We start from the raw sequence: 17,631 nt of genomic DNA on the forward strand, positions 1-17,631 counted from the left end.
ATAGAATGCTATCAGCCAATCGGAATTAAAGGTGAAAAAATCCTATTGGCTGATGCAATCAGCCAATAGGATTGAGCTTCAATCCTATTGGCTGATCCAATCAGCCAATAGGATTGAGCTCGCATTCTATTGGCTGATTGGAACAGCCAATAGAATGCGAGCTCAATCCTATTGGCTGATACTAGGTAGCTAGTAAATAGTTAATAACTATTTACTAACTAGTCTACCTAGTTAAAATAAATACAAACTTAGCTGTGAAATAAAAATAAAACCTAAGAGATACAATGTAACTATTAGTTATATTGTAGCTAGCTTAGGGTTTATTTTACAGGTAAGTATTTAGTTTTAAATCGGAATTATTTAGGTATTAAATCTTTTATTTAGATTTATTTTAATTACATTAAAGTTAGTGGGTGTTAGGGTTAGACTTAGGGTTAGGTTTAGGGGTTAATAACTTTAGTATAGTGGCAGCAATGTTGGGGGCGGAAGATTAGAGGTTAATAAATGTAGGTATATGTTAGGGGTGGCAGATTAGGGGTTAATGCGGGAGTGCGGTGGTTTAGGGGTTAATATGTTTATTATAGTGGCGGCGATGTCCGGAGCGGCACAATAGGGGTTAATAATTTTATTTTAGTGTTTGCGATGTGGGAGGGCCTCAGTTTAGGGGTTAATAGGTAGTTTATGGGTGTTAGTGTACTTTTTAGCACTTTAGTTATGAGTTTTATGTTACAGCTTTGTAGCGTAAAACTCATAACTACTGACTTTCAGTTTACGTTATGGATCTTGACGGTATTGGCTGTACCGCTCACTTTTTGGCCTCCCAGGCAGACTCTTAATACCGACACAAAGGAAGTCCCATTGAAAAAGGACTTTTTGAAAGCTGCGGTAGTTACGTTGCGTTACGGCCAAAAAAGTGTGCGGTGCAGCTAAACCTGCAAGACTCTTAATACCAGCGGTAGTGAAAAAGAGCCTTAACGCCGCGTTTTCACTCATACCGCAAAACTCGTAATCTAGCCGAAAGGTATTTAAATAAGAAAAGGGGAATGTGGAGTAGAAAATTATAATCACTCTACCACCACCAGTACCATCCTAAAACCTTGATATGTAGCTTTGTGACAACCTTTGTTAGTACTCCAAATGTTTAAGGTCTTTAACCCCTCTTGCCATTTAATTTGTGATCAATAATGTCAGTATATATATATCCCCCTAATTTAAAATGTTGTTGTTTTCTGCCCGGAATCAACTTCACCCAGCAGTGATTCTAACCTACTCCCAGCTGATGAGTGGCAAAAACCACGAAACAGCTGTCCTGGGATGGTTATGAATCACTGCACTAACCCTAGCTAAGTTTATAAGCTGTGTGAACAGCGATACTTTGGCGTAAAGGGAACCTGCTGAAAAGCAGACTGAAGTAAAAAGGTGTGTCATTGTGTACTTAATTTGCATATCTTACCCAGAATCCTTTGCTGCATTGGAAACAATGTAATTCAGAGGTTTTCTGTGGGTAGACAAGCCTCTGGGCCTGTCTAGATTTGTTAATGAACTACACAATGAGTTATTTTTTCTATATTTTGTGCGTAGTGGAGGATTTTAAACTCACCTTTTATCTCCCCCTAATTTAAAATGTTGTTGTTTTCTGCCCGGAATCAACTTCACCCAGCAGTGATTCTAACCTACTCCCAGCTGATGAGCAGTGGCGGCTGGTGAATTTTAAAGATGGGGGTGCACTAGACCACACCCCTTTATTAAAGCCCCGCCCCTTTATATATATATACACACAGAACTTTTATATGCAGAATTCACTTTCTTTCAACATACTCTCCAGTGCACTGTAAATACTTAATAAAGTATATAATTGCTCCACAAGTGACTGTACAGAGACTCTTATGGGGACAAAGGCAGATCCTTGAGACACTGAAGTTGGCTTATATATATATATATATATATATATATATACACACACACACACAGTATATATCTGTACATTTTAATATAAAAGAAAATGTAGTTGAGGTAAAGTTAAATGGTGGCTCAGACAGCAGTGAACAACATTCAGAGTGCTCTTCTTAATTAGAGGAATTCACTGATTGAATGAGCTGTCTGAACCATCATTTTAACATTTTTATAAACTGCTGAAAGTGGTCAGTATTTTTTGGACACAGAAGTTAAAAAAACAAACAAAAAAACACATGTTTAAAATTTAGAGCCAGCCCAAGAATCTAGGAGCCTATGTATATATTATATACAGGTATATAAAATCTCAAACACTGATCCATGGTGGGACACTCCAGTCCCTGCTATTTATTTAATATTTGCAAAATATGAGAAGATGAATTTGATTTACAAACTTTGGTCATTGTCATTTTAATGCAGTATATATAAATGGTTGATGGAATAAAATAAAATAGCATTTCAAATGTGCAAATTGTACCAAGAAAAACTGGACATCTAACAAAACAATTAAATAAATTTCAGCAGTCTTATTTTTCACTGTACTCATTTTTTCTGAACTGAGACAATCAGCAAACATAATTCTATTGACTGTCAGATCCTCATCTATCACAGAGGGCAAGGGCTATCAGATAAGGAAATGCATTGGAGGAATGTCAAAGAACTGTTTGAAACAGCTATATAAATGCCCCTCTCTAACACAGTGACATGTGCAACCACAGATGTGTAAACCTCTTGACACTGACTGACTGTTATAAGTTTCCCAGTCACAACAAGGTGAAGCAGATTTAACGGAGGCTATAGAAACACAAACACATGTGCTCACATTTCTCCCCTGCATTCTCTCTGCTATATAGCTGAAAGTAAACTAACCATCTGCATCAGAAAAGAAAGCAATGTCCTGACCTGGAGATGTAAATTATTTCAGAGTGAGATTGAGACGCTTTAACAGCCTGCTGATCTCTGTCTGACTCTGTGACCTCCTGGCTGCTGTTGCTTGCGATGGATGGTGGCAGCACTGGGAGCAGCTTGTTGATGAGGCTCAGGCAGCAGGCTCACGATGACTCTCTAAGTCAGAGCAGAGGAAGTTGGTAAACAACTACAGACAATGCACTCAGCTCTAGCCTAGCCGGCATCATTGCGCTCAGGAACAGTATGCGCTCAGGCTGCAGTGCTTTAATGACAATATTAGATTATTTAACTTTAATATAATATTGTCATTCAAGCTGCCTGAGCACACACTGTTGCTCACAGCGTGATTATGCAGGCTAGGCTGAGCTGAGTGCATTGTCTGTACTGTACAAGGAACTTGTTCCAGACAGTGGAGGCTGAGTTGTATACAAATTTAAGCAGGGAAGGTAAGGGTGAGCTAGTGTTGGCGGCGGTGGTCAGTTAAGAGTTCACACTTTGTTTAGAGAGCTAAAATGGCCGACACAAGGGGAAGGACGGTATGTGCATATTCATAAATATTAACTTTAAGATCAATCAAGAAACAATTTCAAATTGCCAGTCAGTTTACAATAAACTCAGTTTTCCTCTATACCTTGCTATGCTTCTTCACTCTGACAGTGAGCATTATCCATGACTGATCTGCACGCTACTCACAGCTCACTGCCTCTGTTGACAGCTCCTCTCCACTCAACGGCTATCTCTACAATGAGATTTTCGCGCCGTTGAGGGGGAGGAGCCTCGTGGGGGCCATGACGTGTACGCAACAGTGTATCACAGAAGCTGGCTCAGGCAGTGGGAGGAGGCAGAGCACAGGCTGAAGTCCACTCGCACACTTCAGCTTGTGCGATTAAGCCTCTATAGGCAATGCCGGGCTGGGAGGAGCTATGCCTGCACAGTGAATGCATAGATCACTGTGCAGGCATAGGGGCTCTCTAACCGCACGTGCGATCGGATCACTGCGATGTGGGTTAGGTTAGTGGCAGACAGTGCACAGCAGCCTGATGTTGGAGAGGAGTGGCTAGTGAAGCGTGGTGTGACGTCAGCTGTCAATGTCTCAGCCGAGCCAAATACTGTGTGCTCTCACTCTGTCGTCCACCCGGTCCTAGCTCCTGCATCCTACTCCTCCTAGCTTGTTTATTTGTGTAGTGAGGGTTATGTAATGGGTAATGTATATGTGTACAGCAAACAGTACTGCATTTGTTGGGGATAATATAATACAATATAAATTAATTAGGAAAAATATATTTTATTCAACAAATTTTTTAACAAACTTTTTTTTGCTCTTTTTTTTAATTTTTTTTTTTTGCTCATTTTTTTTCCCCTCCTTCCTTGCCCCTGGGGGGTTCACGTGCGAATGTGCACAAATGGAGGAGCCTCCACTGCTGATGAGTGGCAAAAACCACGAAACAGCTGTCCTGGGATGGTTATGAATCACTGCACTAACCCTAGCTAAGTTTATAAGCTGTGTGAACAGCGATACTTTGGCGTAAAGGGAACCTGCTGAAAAGCAGACTGAAGTAAAAAGGTGTGTCATTGAGTACTTAATTTGCATATCTTACCCAGAATCCTTTGCTGCATTGGAAACAATGTAATTCAGAGGTTTTCTGTGGGTAGACAAGCCTCTGGGCCTGTCTAGATTTGTTAATGAACTACACAATGAGTTATTTTTTTCTATATTTTGTGCGTAGTGGAGGATTTTAAACTCACCTTTTATCTCCCCCTAATTTAAAATGTTGTTGTTTTCTGCCCGGAATCAACTTCACCCAGCAGTGATTCTAACCTACTCCCAGCTGATGAGTGGCAAAAACCACGAAACAGCTGTCCTGGGATGGTTATGAATCACTGCACTAACCCTAGCTAAGTTTATAAGCTGTGTGAACAGCGATACTTTGGCGTAAAGGGAACCTGCTGAAAAGCAGACTGAAGTAAAAAGGTGTGTCATTGTGTACTTAATTTGCATATCTTACCCAGAATCCTTTGCTGCATTGGAAACAATGTAATTCAGAGGTTTTCTGTGGGTAGACAAGCCTCTGGGCCTGTCTAGATTTGTTAATGAACTACACAATGAGTTATTTTTTCTATATTTTGTGCGTAGTGGAGGATTTTAAACTCACCTTTTATCTCCCCCTAATTTAAAATGTTGTTGTTTTCTGCCCGGAATCAACTTCACCCAGCAGTGATTCTAACCTACTCCCAGCTGATGAGTGGCAAAAACCACGAAACAGCTGTCCTGGGATGGTTATGAATCACTGCACTAACCCTAGCTAAGTTTATAAGCTGTGTGAACAGCGATACTTTGGCGTAAAGGGAACCTGCTGAAAAGCAGACTGAAGTAAAAAGGTGTGTCATTGTGTACTTAATTTGCATATCTTACCCAGAATCCTTTGCTGCATTGGAAACAATGTAATTCAGAGGTTTTCTGTGGGTAGACAAGCCTCTGGGTCTGTCTAGATTTGTTAATGAACTACACAATGAGTTATTTTTTATATATATATATATATATATATATATATATATATATATATATATATATATATATATATATATATATATATATATAAAATGTATGATGTCATATGTTGTCACTGATGATGTAATGTGTGGCATCATCAATAATCCTGAGGGGACACAATTAAAATTTAGAACATATTATCTTGTGTTGTTTAACGTATACTTCAATCCTTACATCTCGGTCTCAGCTTTTGTGATTTTCACTGAAAACAGTGAAATAGGTTTTTATTTATTTTATTTTTTATGAAGGAACAGTGATACCATTTAAGATGTCAAATGCAATGTATGCTTGTGAATGGTTAATATTCCATCTATTTTTTTATACAACCAAATCAGCTCCCTTACAAAAGTGAATATAAAAATCTGAAATATTAAAAATGCAGCAATGGACCCCTCTATACTGTTATTTAAGAGCAACCACAATAAAAATACAACACAGTAAAGTAGAAATACAATTTATTGAATGCAAATAACCATAGATACAACTGAAGTTATTAGAATAAATTCATACAATAATGAACAAAGGAATACTTGCACTCAAGGCAGGGATATGGCCTAGAAATGCATGGAATGAGTCTAACCATCTTTTGAGATTTCCATCTGTTAAATTGATGGTAAACCTTAACTAATCAAATGCCATATATGTAATCTTTGTCATTAAAAAAAGTATGTGTGTGCCTTTTTTTCCGTTTTTAATTAATCTGTGAAAAGGTTAAATTTGTTTATATAGTAATGCTTTTGGATTAACTTTTTTTTTTTTATGACAATTCCAGTAAACATCCAGTCAACATGTGTGTCATTTAACAATCTTGAAGTCCAGCCCCTTTAAAGCCCTTAGATAGCTTATGCAGAGAGTGGGTGGGGCTGCTCTATACATCACAGCCCAATCAAAAAAGGAAATGAAGGGGGGGGGGGAGGAGGGACAAAACCAATTAGGATTATAAAAACTTTTATTATAAAATATATATAAACTTATGTGGTTTTACTTGCAAATTAATATATTTTTCATTGCAACATTCTAACCATTACCATAACTTTAAAAGTGAAAATATTCTTTTGTTCATTATTATATTAAGTTTTGTCTAAATTATTTATTTGATACAAAGGAAGAACAGGTACATTTTAATTAAACAATATTTTTTATGTTATTTTTTATTGAAAAATATTCAAGGGAAACAAAACCTGCAACCTAGTATTTTGAAGCCAAATTATCAATTGAACATCTTTAAATCCCTCAAAAAACACTATAAACAATAACGCAATTTCTCAAATCTACCCACAAACTATTTGTGCTAGTACATATAGTTCTCAAAACAGTAATTTATATGCAAAAACCTCTCAATTTACATTATCATGGGCTAGTAATACTAAAAATGAATAAATTTACTGCATCACCAGACTTTCCCTACACCATTTACCAGTATGATTTAATGACTCCCCTAAATGCAGAAATAAAAAGGGCTTCCAACTATAAATGTGAAGTGCAGTAAAGCAAAATCATCAATACATCTATTATACTTAAATCCCGCCAATTCAATTACCCCACCTTACACGCGTGAGCCAGAGCTGTGTGGTGTAAGGTGTGGATGGCGGTGCAGTAAATGTATTAGTTTTCCATGATAATGTCAGGGTTTTTTCCCCGTTTTGTTTGCCATGTGCTGCTGGCAGCCATTTTACTCACCTCTCTTGCTGACTCTGGTGCATACTGTGTGATGCTGCTAATTTCCTGCACTTCCTTTTATGGCCAGACTGGTATACATCATCCGTGTGAGACAGGATGCAGTCTCAGAATTGTGATGTCATCACTTATTATTTAAAGGGCCTCTGTTCAGTATGCTTTGCCCTTGCGTTGTCTCAGACCTGTTTGTGAGAGTTCCTGTGTATTACCTGGCTGTCTGATGTCCCTTCTGGTTCCTGATCCCTGGCTTGTTCCTGACTCTGCTGTTCTCCTTGTTCCTGATTCCAGCTCGTCTGACTACTCGCTTTGACTCCTGACTCGGCTCGTCTGACTACCAGCTCTGGTTTTGATTCCTGGCTTGTTATTTGACTTGTGGACCTTTTATTATTTTTTTGCTATTAATAAAGGTGTGATTATTTTTGCACTTCTCGTCTCAGTCTGATTCCTGGCACCCTGACATTACGCAAGGGCCATGAATCCTGATGGTGCTAATAATCCACTTTTACCTGCCATAATTTCCAGGATGGATGAACAGAATCACTGCTTGGATCAATTTGCACTAGCCCTGCAAACCCTGCTGACTCGCACTGCACATTTGGACCAAAGTGTCCCGCAAGTTATGGCTGCTCCTGTTTCTGCTGCTGCACCTAGTCCTACCAGGAGCATGTCCGGTTCTGCACCTCTACCTCAGTGATATGGAGGCAATCCTAATGAGTGCAGAGGGTTTTTGAACCAGGTAGCCATTTACTTTGAGATGTTACCTCAGGTGTTTCCCTCTGACAAAGCTAAGGTGGGATTTCTCATTTTGTTACTCTCTGACACAGCTCTTGCCTGGGCTAATCCCTTGTGGGAGACTAATAAACCTGTGATTTCAAATTACCCTGAATTTGTGGCCTCCTTTCAAAGGGCATTTGATGTTCCGGCTCGGTCCTCCTCTGCTGCTAAACGACTCATGTCCATTCAGCAAGGTACAAGATCTGTTGCTCTGTATGCCATTGAGTTCCGTATGCTTGCCGCAAAGGTAGGTTGGAACAATGAAGCCCTTGTTGCCGCCTTCTTTCATGAGCTCTCTGATGCGATTAAAGATGAAGTTGCTGCCAGAGATCTACCAGAAGAAATGCTCACACCTAAGGTCCTGTCGGGGACAGACCTTGGGTGGTTTATCCTCGTCCCCGGAACCGCTAAAGGAGAAACCTTTGATCACGGTTGTCCTTTCCTGGGTGGACTCCTCCATAGTCACCCAGGCTCTTGTTGACTCTGGTGGTGCGAGCTATTTCATTGACAGCGCTTTTGTATCAAATCACTTCATTCCTGTTTTGCCTCAGTCCGTTCTGCTTGCTATTGAGGCCATTGAGGGCAGGCCCCTTAAGCCCGCACTCATTACTCACGAAACTGCTCCGTTATCCATGGCTGTTGGGGCTCTCCATTTTGAAACCCTCCAGTTCCAGGTGATAAACTCTCTGCATTTTCCGGTTGTTCTAGGTTATCCCTGGTTCCAAAAGCACAATCCCAGTCTCGACTGGCGCAGGTCTGAAATTTTGTCGTGGTCTCCGCAATGTATTTACACTTGTCTTAAGAAACCAGTTAAAGTCTTGTGCACTTCTTCTGTATCTCAATTGCCAGAGGAGTACCGAGAGTCCTGAGAAGTTTTTGAAAAGGTGCGTGCCGGTACGTTGCCTCCTCACCGGTCTTACGATTGTGCCATAGACCTGCAACTTGGAGCTATTCCTCCTCGGGGCCCGGTTTACCCCTGTCTGTTGCAGAGAATTGTGCTATGGAGGAGTATGTTGCCGATGCTCTGTCATGGGGGATCATCCGCAAATCCTGCTCTCCTGCAGGGGCTGGCTTCTTCTTTGTAAAGAGAAAGGGTGGCGAGCTAAGACCATGCATTATAGGGGTCTTAATCATCTTATCATTAAGAATGCTTACCCTATTCCGCTAATTATGGAACTCTTTGACCGCCTCAAGGGAGCTACGATCTTTACTAAACTTGATTTGAGAGGAGCGTACAATCTCGTTAGGATCAAGGAGGGCCACAAATGGAAAACAGCATTTAACACCAGGAGCGGACATTATGAGTATCTTGTAATGCCCTTTGGCCTATGTAATGCTCCTGCTGTTTTCCAGGAATTTATTAATGATGTCCTACGAGATATGTTGCAACAGTGTGTTGTGGTGTACCTAGACAACATCCTCATACACTCACCCACACTTGAGGCTCATCGTTCTGATGTTACACGGTTTCTTCAGAGACTACGTGAGAACGGCCTGTTTTGTGAACTCGAGAAATGTGAGTTCCATCAGACTCAAGTAACCTTCCTAGGTTATGTTATCTCCGTTGCAGGGTTCTCCATGGATCCTGACAAGTTATCTGCAGTTCTGCAGTGGCCTCGCCCAGTTGGTCTTCGGTCTATTCAACGTTTTTTGGGGTTCGCCAATTACTATAGAAAGTTTATCAAAAACTTTTCTTCCTTGGTCAAACCTATCACAGACATGACCCGTAAAGAGATTTATCCACTCCATTGGTCACCTACTACCATTAAGGCCTTTAAGACTGCCTTTGCTGCCACTCCAGTTCTGGCTCATCCTAACCCTATCCTGCCTTTCATTCTTGAGGTCGATGCGTCTGAGACTGGAGTAGGTGCCCTCTTGTCTCAATGTCCTAAGCCTGACGGTTCCTTGCATCCGGGTGGTTTCTTCTCTAAGAAATTGTCTCCAGCGGAGTGCAATTATGAAATTGGCAACAGGGAATTACTGGCCATAATTTTGGCACTCAAGGAATGGAGGCATCTTCTCGAGGGTACTAGCGTGCAAGTGCTCATTCTTACTGACCACAAGAATTTAACTTATCTATCTGAAGCAAAACATTTGTCACCCTCACAGGCCAGATTGGTGCTATTTTTGTCTTGGTTTAATTATGTGGTCTCCTACCTGCCTGGTAGTAAGTATGTTAGGGCTGATGCCCTCTCTCAACAGTTTTCCCCTCTGTCCAAGGAGGAGTCTGTACCTACTCTAGTTATACCTCCTGACCATATTTTGGCTACCATACGTACTAATTTGACTTCTCCCTTGGGAGAGGAGATCCTGGCTGCACAAACCAATGCACCTACTGAGAAACCTAGTGGTAAGTGTTTTGTTCATGAGAATCTTCAAACTAAACTTTTGCACACTTAGCACTATCCTAAAGCTGCAGGTCACCCAGGCAAGAACCAAATGATTTGTCACTCGACAATTCTGGTGGCCAGGTCTTCGTTCTGATGTTGCTGCGTATGTTGCCTCCTGCTCAGTTTGTGCACAGAATAAGACTCCTCAACATCTTCATGTGGGTCTTCTTCAACCTATTACTAATGGTGAGCGTCCTTGGATACATCTTCCCATGGACTTCATTGTCAAGCTCCCGGTTTCCAATGGCAATACTGTTATCCTTATGGTGGTTGACCGTTTTTCTAAAATGTCACATTGCATTCCCTTGAAGAAGTTGCCTACCGCTCAGGAGCTTGCTTCAATTTTTGCCCGGGAGGTCTTCTGTTTACATGGGTTACCCAAGGAGATAGTGTCGGACCGGGGTAGCCAGTTTGTCTCCAGATTTTGGTGTTCCTTTTGTGCTCAAATGGGGAGCCAGCATTCCTTCTCCTCGGCATATCACCCTCAATCCAATGGGGCTGTGGAACGGTCTAATCAAGCTCTGGAACAGTTCCTCCATTGCTATGTCTCAGATCACCACAATAATTGGTCTGAACTGTTACCTTGGGCAGAGTTTGCTCGTAAAAGTGTTATTAATGCTTCTTTCAAGTTATCCCCGTTCATGGCGAATTATGGGTTTCAATCATCCTTGTTGCCCAATTCATTCATGTCTCAGGGTATTCCGGCTTTGGAGGAGCATCTCCGGCAACTCCGTTCCACGTGGGTGCAGATTCAGGACTGCCTTCATCATTGCAGCGCCAAAAGTTCCAGGCTGATCATAGGCGTCTGCCCGCGCCTGCCTACCAGGTTGGTGAGACAGTTTGGCTGTCCTCCCACAACTTGAACCTTCGTGTGCCTTCCAATAAACTGACTCCCTGTTATGTTGGTCCTTTTCGAATACTCTGACGGGTCAATCCTGTGGCCTACGCTCTTGACCTTCCTCCTGCAATGCGCATCTCCAATGTTTTTCATGTCTCCCTCTTGAAACCATTGGTTTGTAATCAGTTTACCACTGTGTTGCCTCGTCCCCATCCTATCTTTGTTGACAACCATGAGGAGTATGAGGTCAGCAGCATTATTGACCCTTGTATGTCCAGGGGCCGCGTACACTGGGGGGGCTACAGTCCGGAGGAGCGTTCATGGGTTCCCTCCTCTGATGTTCATGCTCCCGACCTCCTCTGTGCCTTCCATGCCCGTTTCCCCAATAAGCCTTTTGAGGGGATAGTACTGTTAGGGTTTTTTCCCTGTTTTGTTTGCCATGTGCTGCTGACAGCCATTTTACTCACCTCTCTTGTCCACTCTGGTGCATACTGTGTGATGCTGCTCATTTCCTGCACTTCCTTTTATGGCCAGACTGGTATACATCATCCGTGTGAGACAGGATGCAGTCTCAGAATTGTGATGTCATCACTTATTATTTAAAGGGCCTCTGTTCAGTATGCTTGCCCTTGCGTTGTCTCAGACCTGTTTGTGAGAGCTCCTGTGTATTACCTGGCTGCCTGATGTCCCTTCTGGTTCCTGATCCCTGGCTTGTTCCTGACTCTGCTGTTCTCCTTGTTCCTGATTCCAGCTCGTCTGACTACTCATTTTGGCTCCTGACTCGGCTCGTCTGACTACCAGCTCTGGTTTTGATTCCTGGCTTGTTATTTGACTTGTGGACTTTTTATTATTTTTTGTTATTAATAAAGGTGTGATTATTTTTGCACTTCTTGTCTCAGTCTGATTCCTGGCACCCTGACAGATAATATGACTCCCATCTTCTGCACATAGCTAAATTACTGGCAGCAGACTTTTTGTTTTTTTTACTTATGTATTAACATTTGTCTTTAATGTCATAGTAAAAGTTAAGCTTTATTTTAATGTTATCCTAGGATTAGGTTTTGCCATGCAATTGGGAAAATTGGATGCTTTGAAATTAGATAAATAAGTGAGTGGCTATAAATATCTTTGCTTCCTTTCTCTTCAATCTTGGAGAGTTTTTTGCATACAGTAGCAAGAAACAGTATGTGAAACATTTAGAAATAACTCTGCATTTATGTATAAATGTGTCTTAAAATCTGGTTTGATGTTCATGAAGTTACAGTAATCAACAAACACAATCTGTTTTAACTAATAACACACAAATTATTGTATAGTTCTGGTACATATTAAATATATCATTCAAATATTGACAGTACAGTATAGGTTGGAAAAAGTATGTGAAACCCTAGGCTAACGACTTTAACAAAAGCTAATTAGATTTGGAAATTGGTAAACCTGGTCTCCATTTAATTAAATAAGATTTGAAGTGTGGGTTAGAACTACTTTGACTTATAAAAAGCACTCAAGCATTTTGAGTTTGCTATTCATAAAATGTATCTGTTATTGTGAAGCATGCCTTGCAAAAAAGAGCTCTCAGAAGACCTGTGATTAAGAATTGTTGCATTGCATAAAGCTTGGAAGGGTAACAAAGTTATTTCAAAGACTGTTAGACAAATTTTTTTATAAATGGAGACGATTTAGTACTGTGGCTACTCTCCCTAGAAGTGGCCATCCAGCCAAGATGACTCAAAAGGGCACACTGCACAATTCTCAATGAGGTAAAAAAAAAAAAAAAATTATATATATATATATATATATATATATAGTGACAGCTAAAAACTTGAAGAAATCATTGAAACTGCTTAACATCTCTGTTCATGAGTCTACTATATGGAAAACATTGAAAAGGCATGGTGTCCAGGATAGGACACCACAATGAAAGCCGCTGTTTTCACAAAAAACATTGCTGCGTGTCTGATGTTTGATAAAGACCACCTTGATACTCCACAGCTCTACTAGGAAAATGTTTTGTGGACTGATGAAACTAAGGCCGAGTTGTTTGGGAAGAACATGCAGCACTATGTATGGTGTAAAAAGAACACCGCATACCAAGATGAAAACATCATCCAAACGGTTAAGTACAGTGGAGGGAGCATCATAAATTAGGCCTGCTTTGCTGCTTCGGGGGCTGGACCACTTGCCATCATCAAGGGAAAAATGAATTCCCAAGTTTATCAAGATATCCTACAGGATAATATCAGTGTGGCTGTGTGCCACCTGAAGCTCAGTAGAAGTTGGGTGATGCAGCAAGACAATGATCCTAAACATCAACATAAATCCAATACAGAATGATTTAAAAAATAGAAAATCCACCTTTTGGAATGGCCCAGTCAGAACCCATACTTTAACTCCATAGAAATGCTGTGGAATAACCTCAAGAGAGCTGTTCAAATCAGACATCCTAAGAATATGGCTGAGCTGAAGCAGTTCTGTAAAGAAGAGTGGTAAAAATTTCTCCTAAACGTTGTGCAGGTCTAATCCGCAGCTACCGGAAAGGCTTGGTTGGGGTTATTACTGCCAAAGTAGGATCAACTAGATATTAAATCCAAGTGTTAACTTACTTTTTCCACAGCACTGTGAATGCTTAATGGGATGTGTTCAATAAAGACATGAAAGATTATAATTGTTTGTGTGTTGTTAGCATAAGCACATTGTGTTTGTCTATACTTGTGACTTTGATAAAGATGAGATGACATTTTATAATCAATTCATGCAGAAAAAGAACTATTTCCAAAGGGTTTCCAAAGGGTTCACATACAGTACATTTTCTTGCCACTGTATATCCTATTATCAATCCTAAGAAAAGAGAGAAACATACATCCAGACTTTTTATGAATATCATCATGGCTGTAACATTTTTAAATAAAACAGATTTATTTCAATATCCAAGCTTACTTTATATACATAGCAGATAATCTCGAAATCTTTGTCTTATGTGCCTGTCAAATCCACTTAAATAGGCATGAAGTCAAAATGACATTTTCATGTTTCAGATAAATTGTACAAATTAAAACAAATATATACAAATTACTTATACCATTAAATGTATGTGTTTCTCTTGGTATCCCTTGTTGAAACATAGCTCCTTTTCATAAGAACATACCTAGGCAGGCTAAGAAGTTTGCACATGTTTAGAGCACTATATATCAATGGCAACACATTAAGGGCTAGATAACAAGTGGAATGCTAATTTATCACGCACCCGCAAATGGGCAAATTTGCCAGTTTGTGGCCGCGCGATAAATAACCAGCCATTACAAGTGGCTGGTTATTTCTATTGTGAGCTTGCGTTAGCACTTAGCTAAGATATATGGTTAATTTTATAAATGTTCCCAAAGGCACCCAAACTTAAAGGGACAGTCAACACAAAAATTGTTATTGTTTAAAAAGATAGATAATGCCTTTACCATCCATTCCCCAGCTTTGCACAACCAACATGGTTATATTAACATAATTTATAACCTTTAAACCTCTAAATTTCTGTCTGTTTCTAAGTCCCTATAGACAGCCCCATGAACACATGCTTTTTATTTGTTTTTCACATCAGGGGAAGCTAGTTAATGTGAGCCATATAGATAACATTGTGCTGACGCCCGTGGATTATAACAACACAGCACTAATTGGCTTAAAGAGACAGTCAAGTCCAAAAAAAAACTTTCATGATTTAAAGAGGGCATGTAATTTTAAACAACTTTCCAATTTACTTTTATCACCAATTTTGCTTTGTTCTCTTGGTATTCTCAGTTGAAAGCTAAACCTTGGAGGTTCATATGCTAATTTCTTAGACCTTGAAGACTGCCTCTAATCTGAATTCATTTTGACCACAAGAGGGCATTAGTTCATGTGTTTCATATAGATAACATTGAGCTCATGTACGTGAAGTTACTCTGGAGTGAGCACTGATTGGCTAAAATGCAAGTCTGTCAAAAGAACTGAAATAAGGGGGCAGTTTGCAGAGGCTTAGATACAAGGTAATCACAGAGGTAAAAAGTGTATTTATATAACTGTGTTGGTTATGCAAAACTGGGGAATGGGTAATAAAAGGGATTATCTTTCTTTTTAAACAACAAACATTCTGGTGTTGACTGTCCCTTTAAATGCAAGTCAATAGATAAAGTCATGTGATCAGGGGGCAGTCAGAAGATGCTTAGAAACAAGGTAATCACATAGGTAAAAAGTATATTAATATAACCATGTTTTCTGTGCTAAACTGGGAAATGGGTAATAAAGGGTAATAAAGGGATTATCTATATTTTAAAACAATAAAAAAAATTGAGTTGACTGTCCCTTTAAGAGATAGGTTTATTTTTTTGTTTGTTTATAAAGAAAACTGCACTTAGCAGTTTTTGGGGGTTAAAGTTGGCGGATGTAGGGTGTTAGAAAAAAAACGTCACTGAAAAGTGCCTTTATATTGCGGTCTATGGGAACTGTGTGTTCCCTGTAAATATACTGTATATGCTTATATACATATATATTTACACTTTGCTGCCATCGCTGTGTCACAGCATGATAACGAGGTTCCCATTGGAGCCTATGGAAGCACGCTCTCATGAGCGTAATGCTTTCCAGCAATGCGAACGCGAGCTTGTGTTCGCATTGCTGTCAACTTGTAATACCAGCGCACATTAATGTGCGCTGGTATTACTTAGTGAAGCACAAATATCGCTTTCACAAAAACGATATTTAGCGCTCCACTTGTCTGTCCCTAACATTTGAGCTTTTAAAATCCCTATAAAATCAGGTTTTTGTTGATCCTCTAAATGTTTTGCCTACTTTTACATCCAAACAAAGAGGAAAAAACTCTACCTAGAAAAAAAAGACATTGCTTGGCTAGTGCCATAAGAAATGAAAACATATATTATACTTTACACAAACAGAAGTAGATGCAGAATCGCTGAAAATTACCTGCCATGGACATTCACCAGGGTTACAATCTCTGCCACCCACAATTCTGCCGTCTGATTCATCCTTCTTCCCCATATTGCTATTAGGAGAGACAGAGTTTGTGTGGTTTTTAGGAGTATTTTCTTTTGGACGATCACTGGTATTGTTTGTGTTATCATTTTTATTCACAACTGCTGATCTCCTAAGTCTCCCCACCACAGTTCGTCCACAGGGATATTGCACTGTTTCAATATAGGGAAATATTGCATTAGTATAACAATTTGAGGACATATTTAAAACCAAATTCTTTTTAAAATCCACATTTTGGATACGGATATTATTAGTACTAAAAAAATATATTGGCCAATGGAAATTTCTGACTCAAGGACAGATTTTGTGTCGGCATAACATTGCACTCTATACAGTATGTATAAATTAAGAAAGTCATTCCCACAGTATTTATGGATGCATTTTCATATGCGATGCAGGAAAACAATTTAATTGTAACTTTATATTCAGAAGCAGTGATATATTTGCTCGTAAAGAAAAGAGTATAGTGGTATTTTTAATGTAGTGAATTAATTGTAATTGAAATTTGTTTCTTCTGTCATACAATAAATTAACAAATTAGGTGAATGTGAATTTTTTCTCTATGATAGTTCTAAATAGGCAAACTCCACCTACTATTTGCCTTATCCAATCCAGACTTTCATATGGAGATGACACAGCTAGCATTGGTCATTATATTAGTAAAACATGATTTGTTTTTGCTGTGCTTATCTAATAATCTCAGCTGAAGCCAGTTGTGAAGTCTGCCATGTACACTTTAGTTCTTTGAACTGGAAACGTCTAATTTTCAGGCTAAAGTTACAGACAAAGGGCTCCATGTACTAAGGCGTAAATTTTTTCGCACAGACTGTATCGAAATAACCCGCCGGCATTCGCACCATGCGGATGGCACTTCGTTACATGAATGTACTAAAAACCAAGCCGTAAAATTTCGCGTCTATTGTGTGTCGAAGACAATCGGATTATTGATAACTTTGAAGCTTCGTTCGGCGCGAAAGAGCAAAGTTAAGAAGCAGTCTGCGACCTGATTGGTTTAGATCTTTACCCACGTGACGATCTAGGTGTCATAATCGTCAGACAAGCGGCAACGTCTGGCTGCTGACATGTATAAGAATGTGCATTTTCCCAGAAATCTTAGAATATTGTTTATTTACTTTTGGGTATTCACTTTGACAAGATGGCTTGCTCCGGAGATTCTGCTACTTCTAAGAAGACTCGCAACCCTAACTTCTTGCATCAACAGAATGTTGTACTTGTTGATCTAGTACTCGAATATTATGACAATATTTATGGTAGTCGAGTCACGCAAACCCCAGGCGCTCGTAAGAACATTATTTGGGAGAAAATTAGTGACGCAGTGAGTGCTCAAGGACCCACTAAAAAAGATATCGAGTCCTGCAAAAAAAGGTTCAACGATATCAAGCGTCAAACAAAATCCAAAATTGCCAAAGAAAAGCAATATGCTCGAGGTACTGGAGGCGGACAACCTTATGTCGCAGATTTGACAGACTTTGAAAGAAAAGTTTTACAGAGGCTTGGCACGG

The 17,631-nt window shown here is 39.7% G+C and overlaps 1 protein-coding gene across 1 annotated transcript in view; it reads right to left on the reverse strand.

The window, feature by feature from the left end:
• F10 (coagulation factor X) overlaps positions 1-17,631 on the reverse strand; it is a 51,541-nt gene that overhangs the window by 14,998 nt on the left and 18,912 nt on the right. Inside the window, 1 exon segment of the mRNA XM_053707772.1 lies at positions 16,040-16,260. Within this exon segment, the coding sequence (XP_053563747.1) occupies positions 16,040-16,260 (221 nt within the window).

Source organism: Bombina bombina, chromosome 3 (genome assembly GCF_027579735.1).
Source record: "Bombina bombina isolate aBomBom1 chromosome 3, aBomBom1.pri, whole genome shotgun sequence".
Lineage (NCBI taxonomy): Eukaryota > Metazoa > Chordata > Amphibia > Anura > Bombinatoridae > Bombina > Bombina bombina.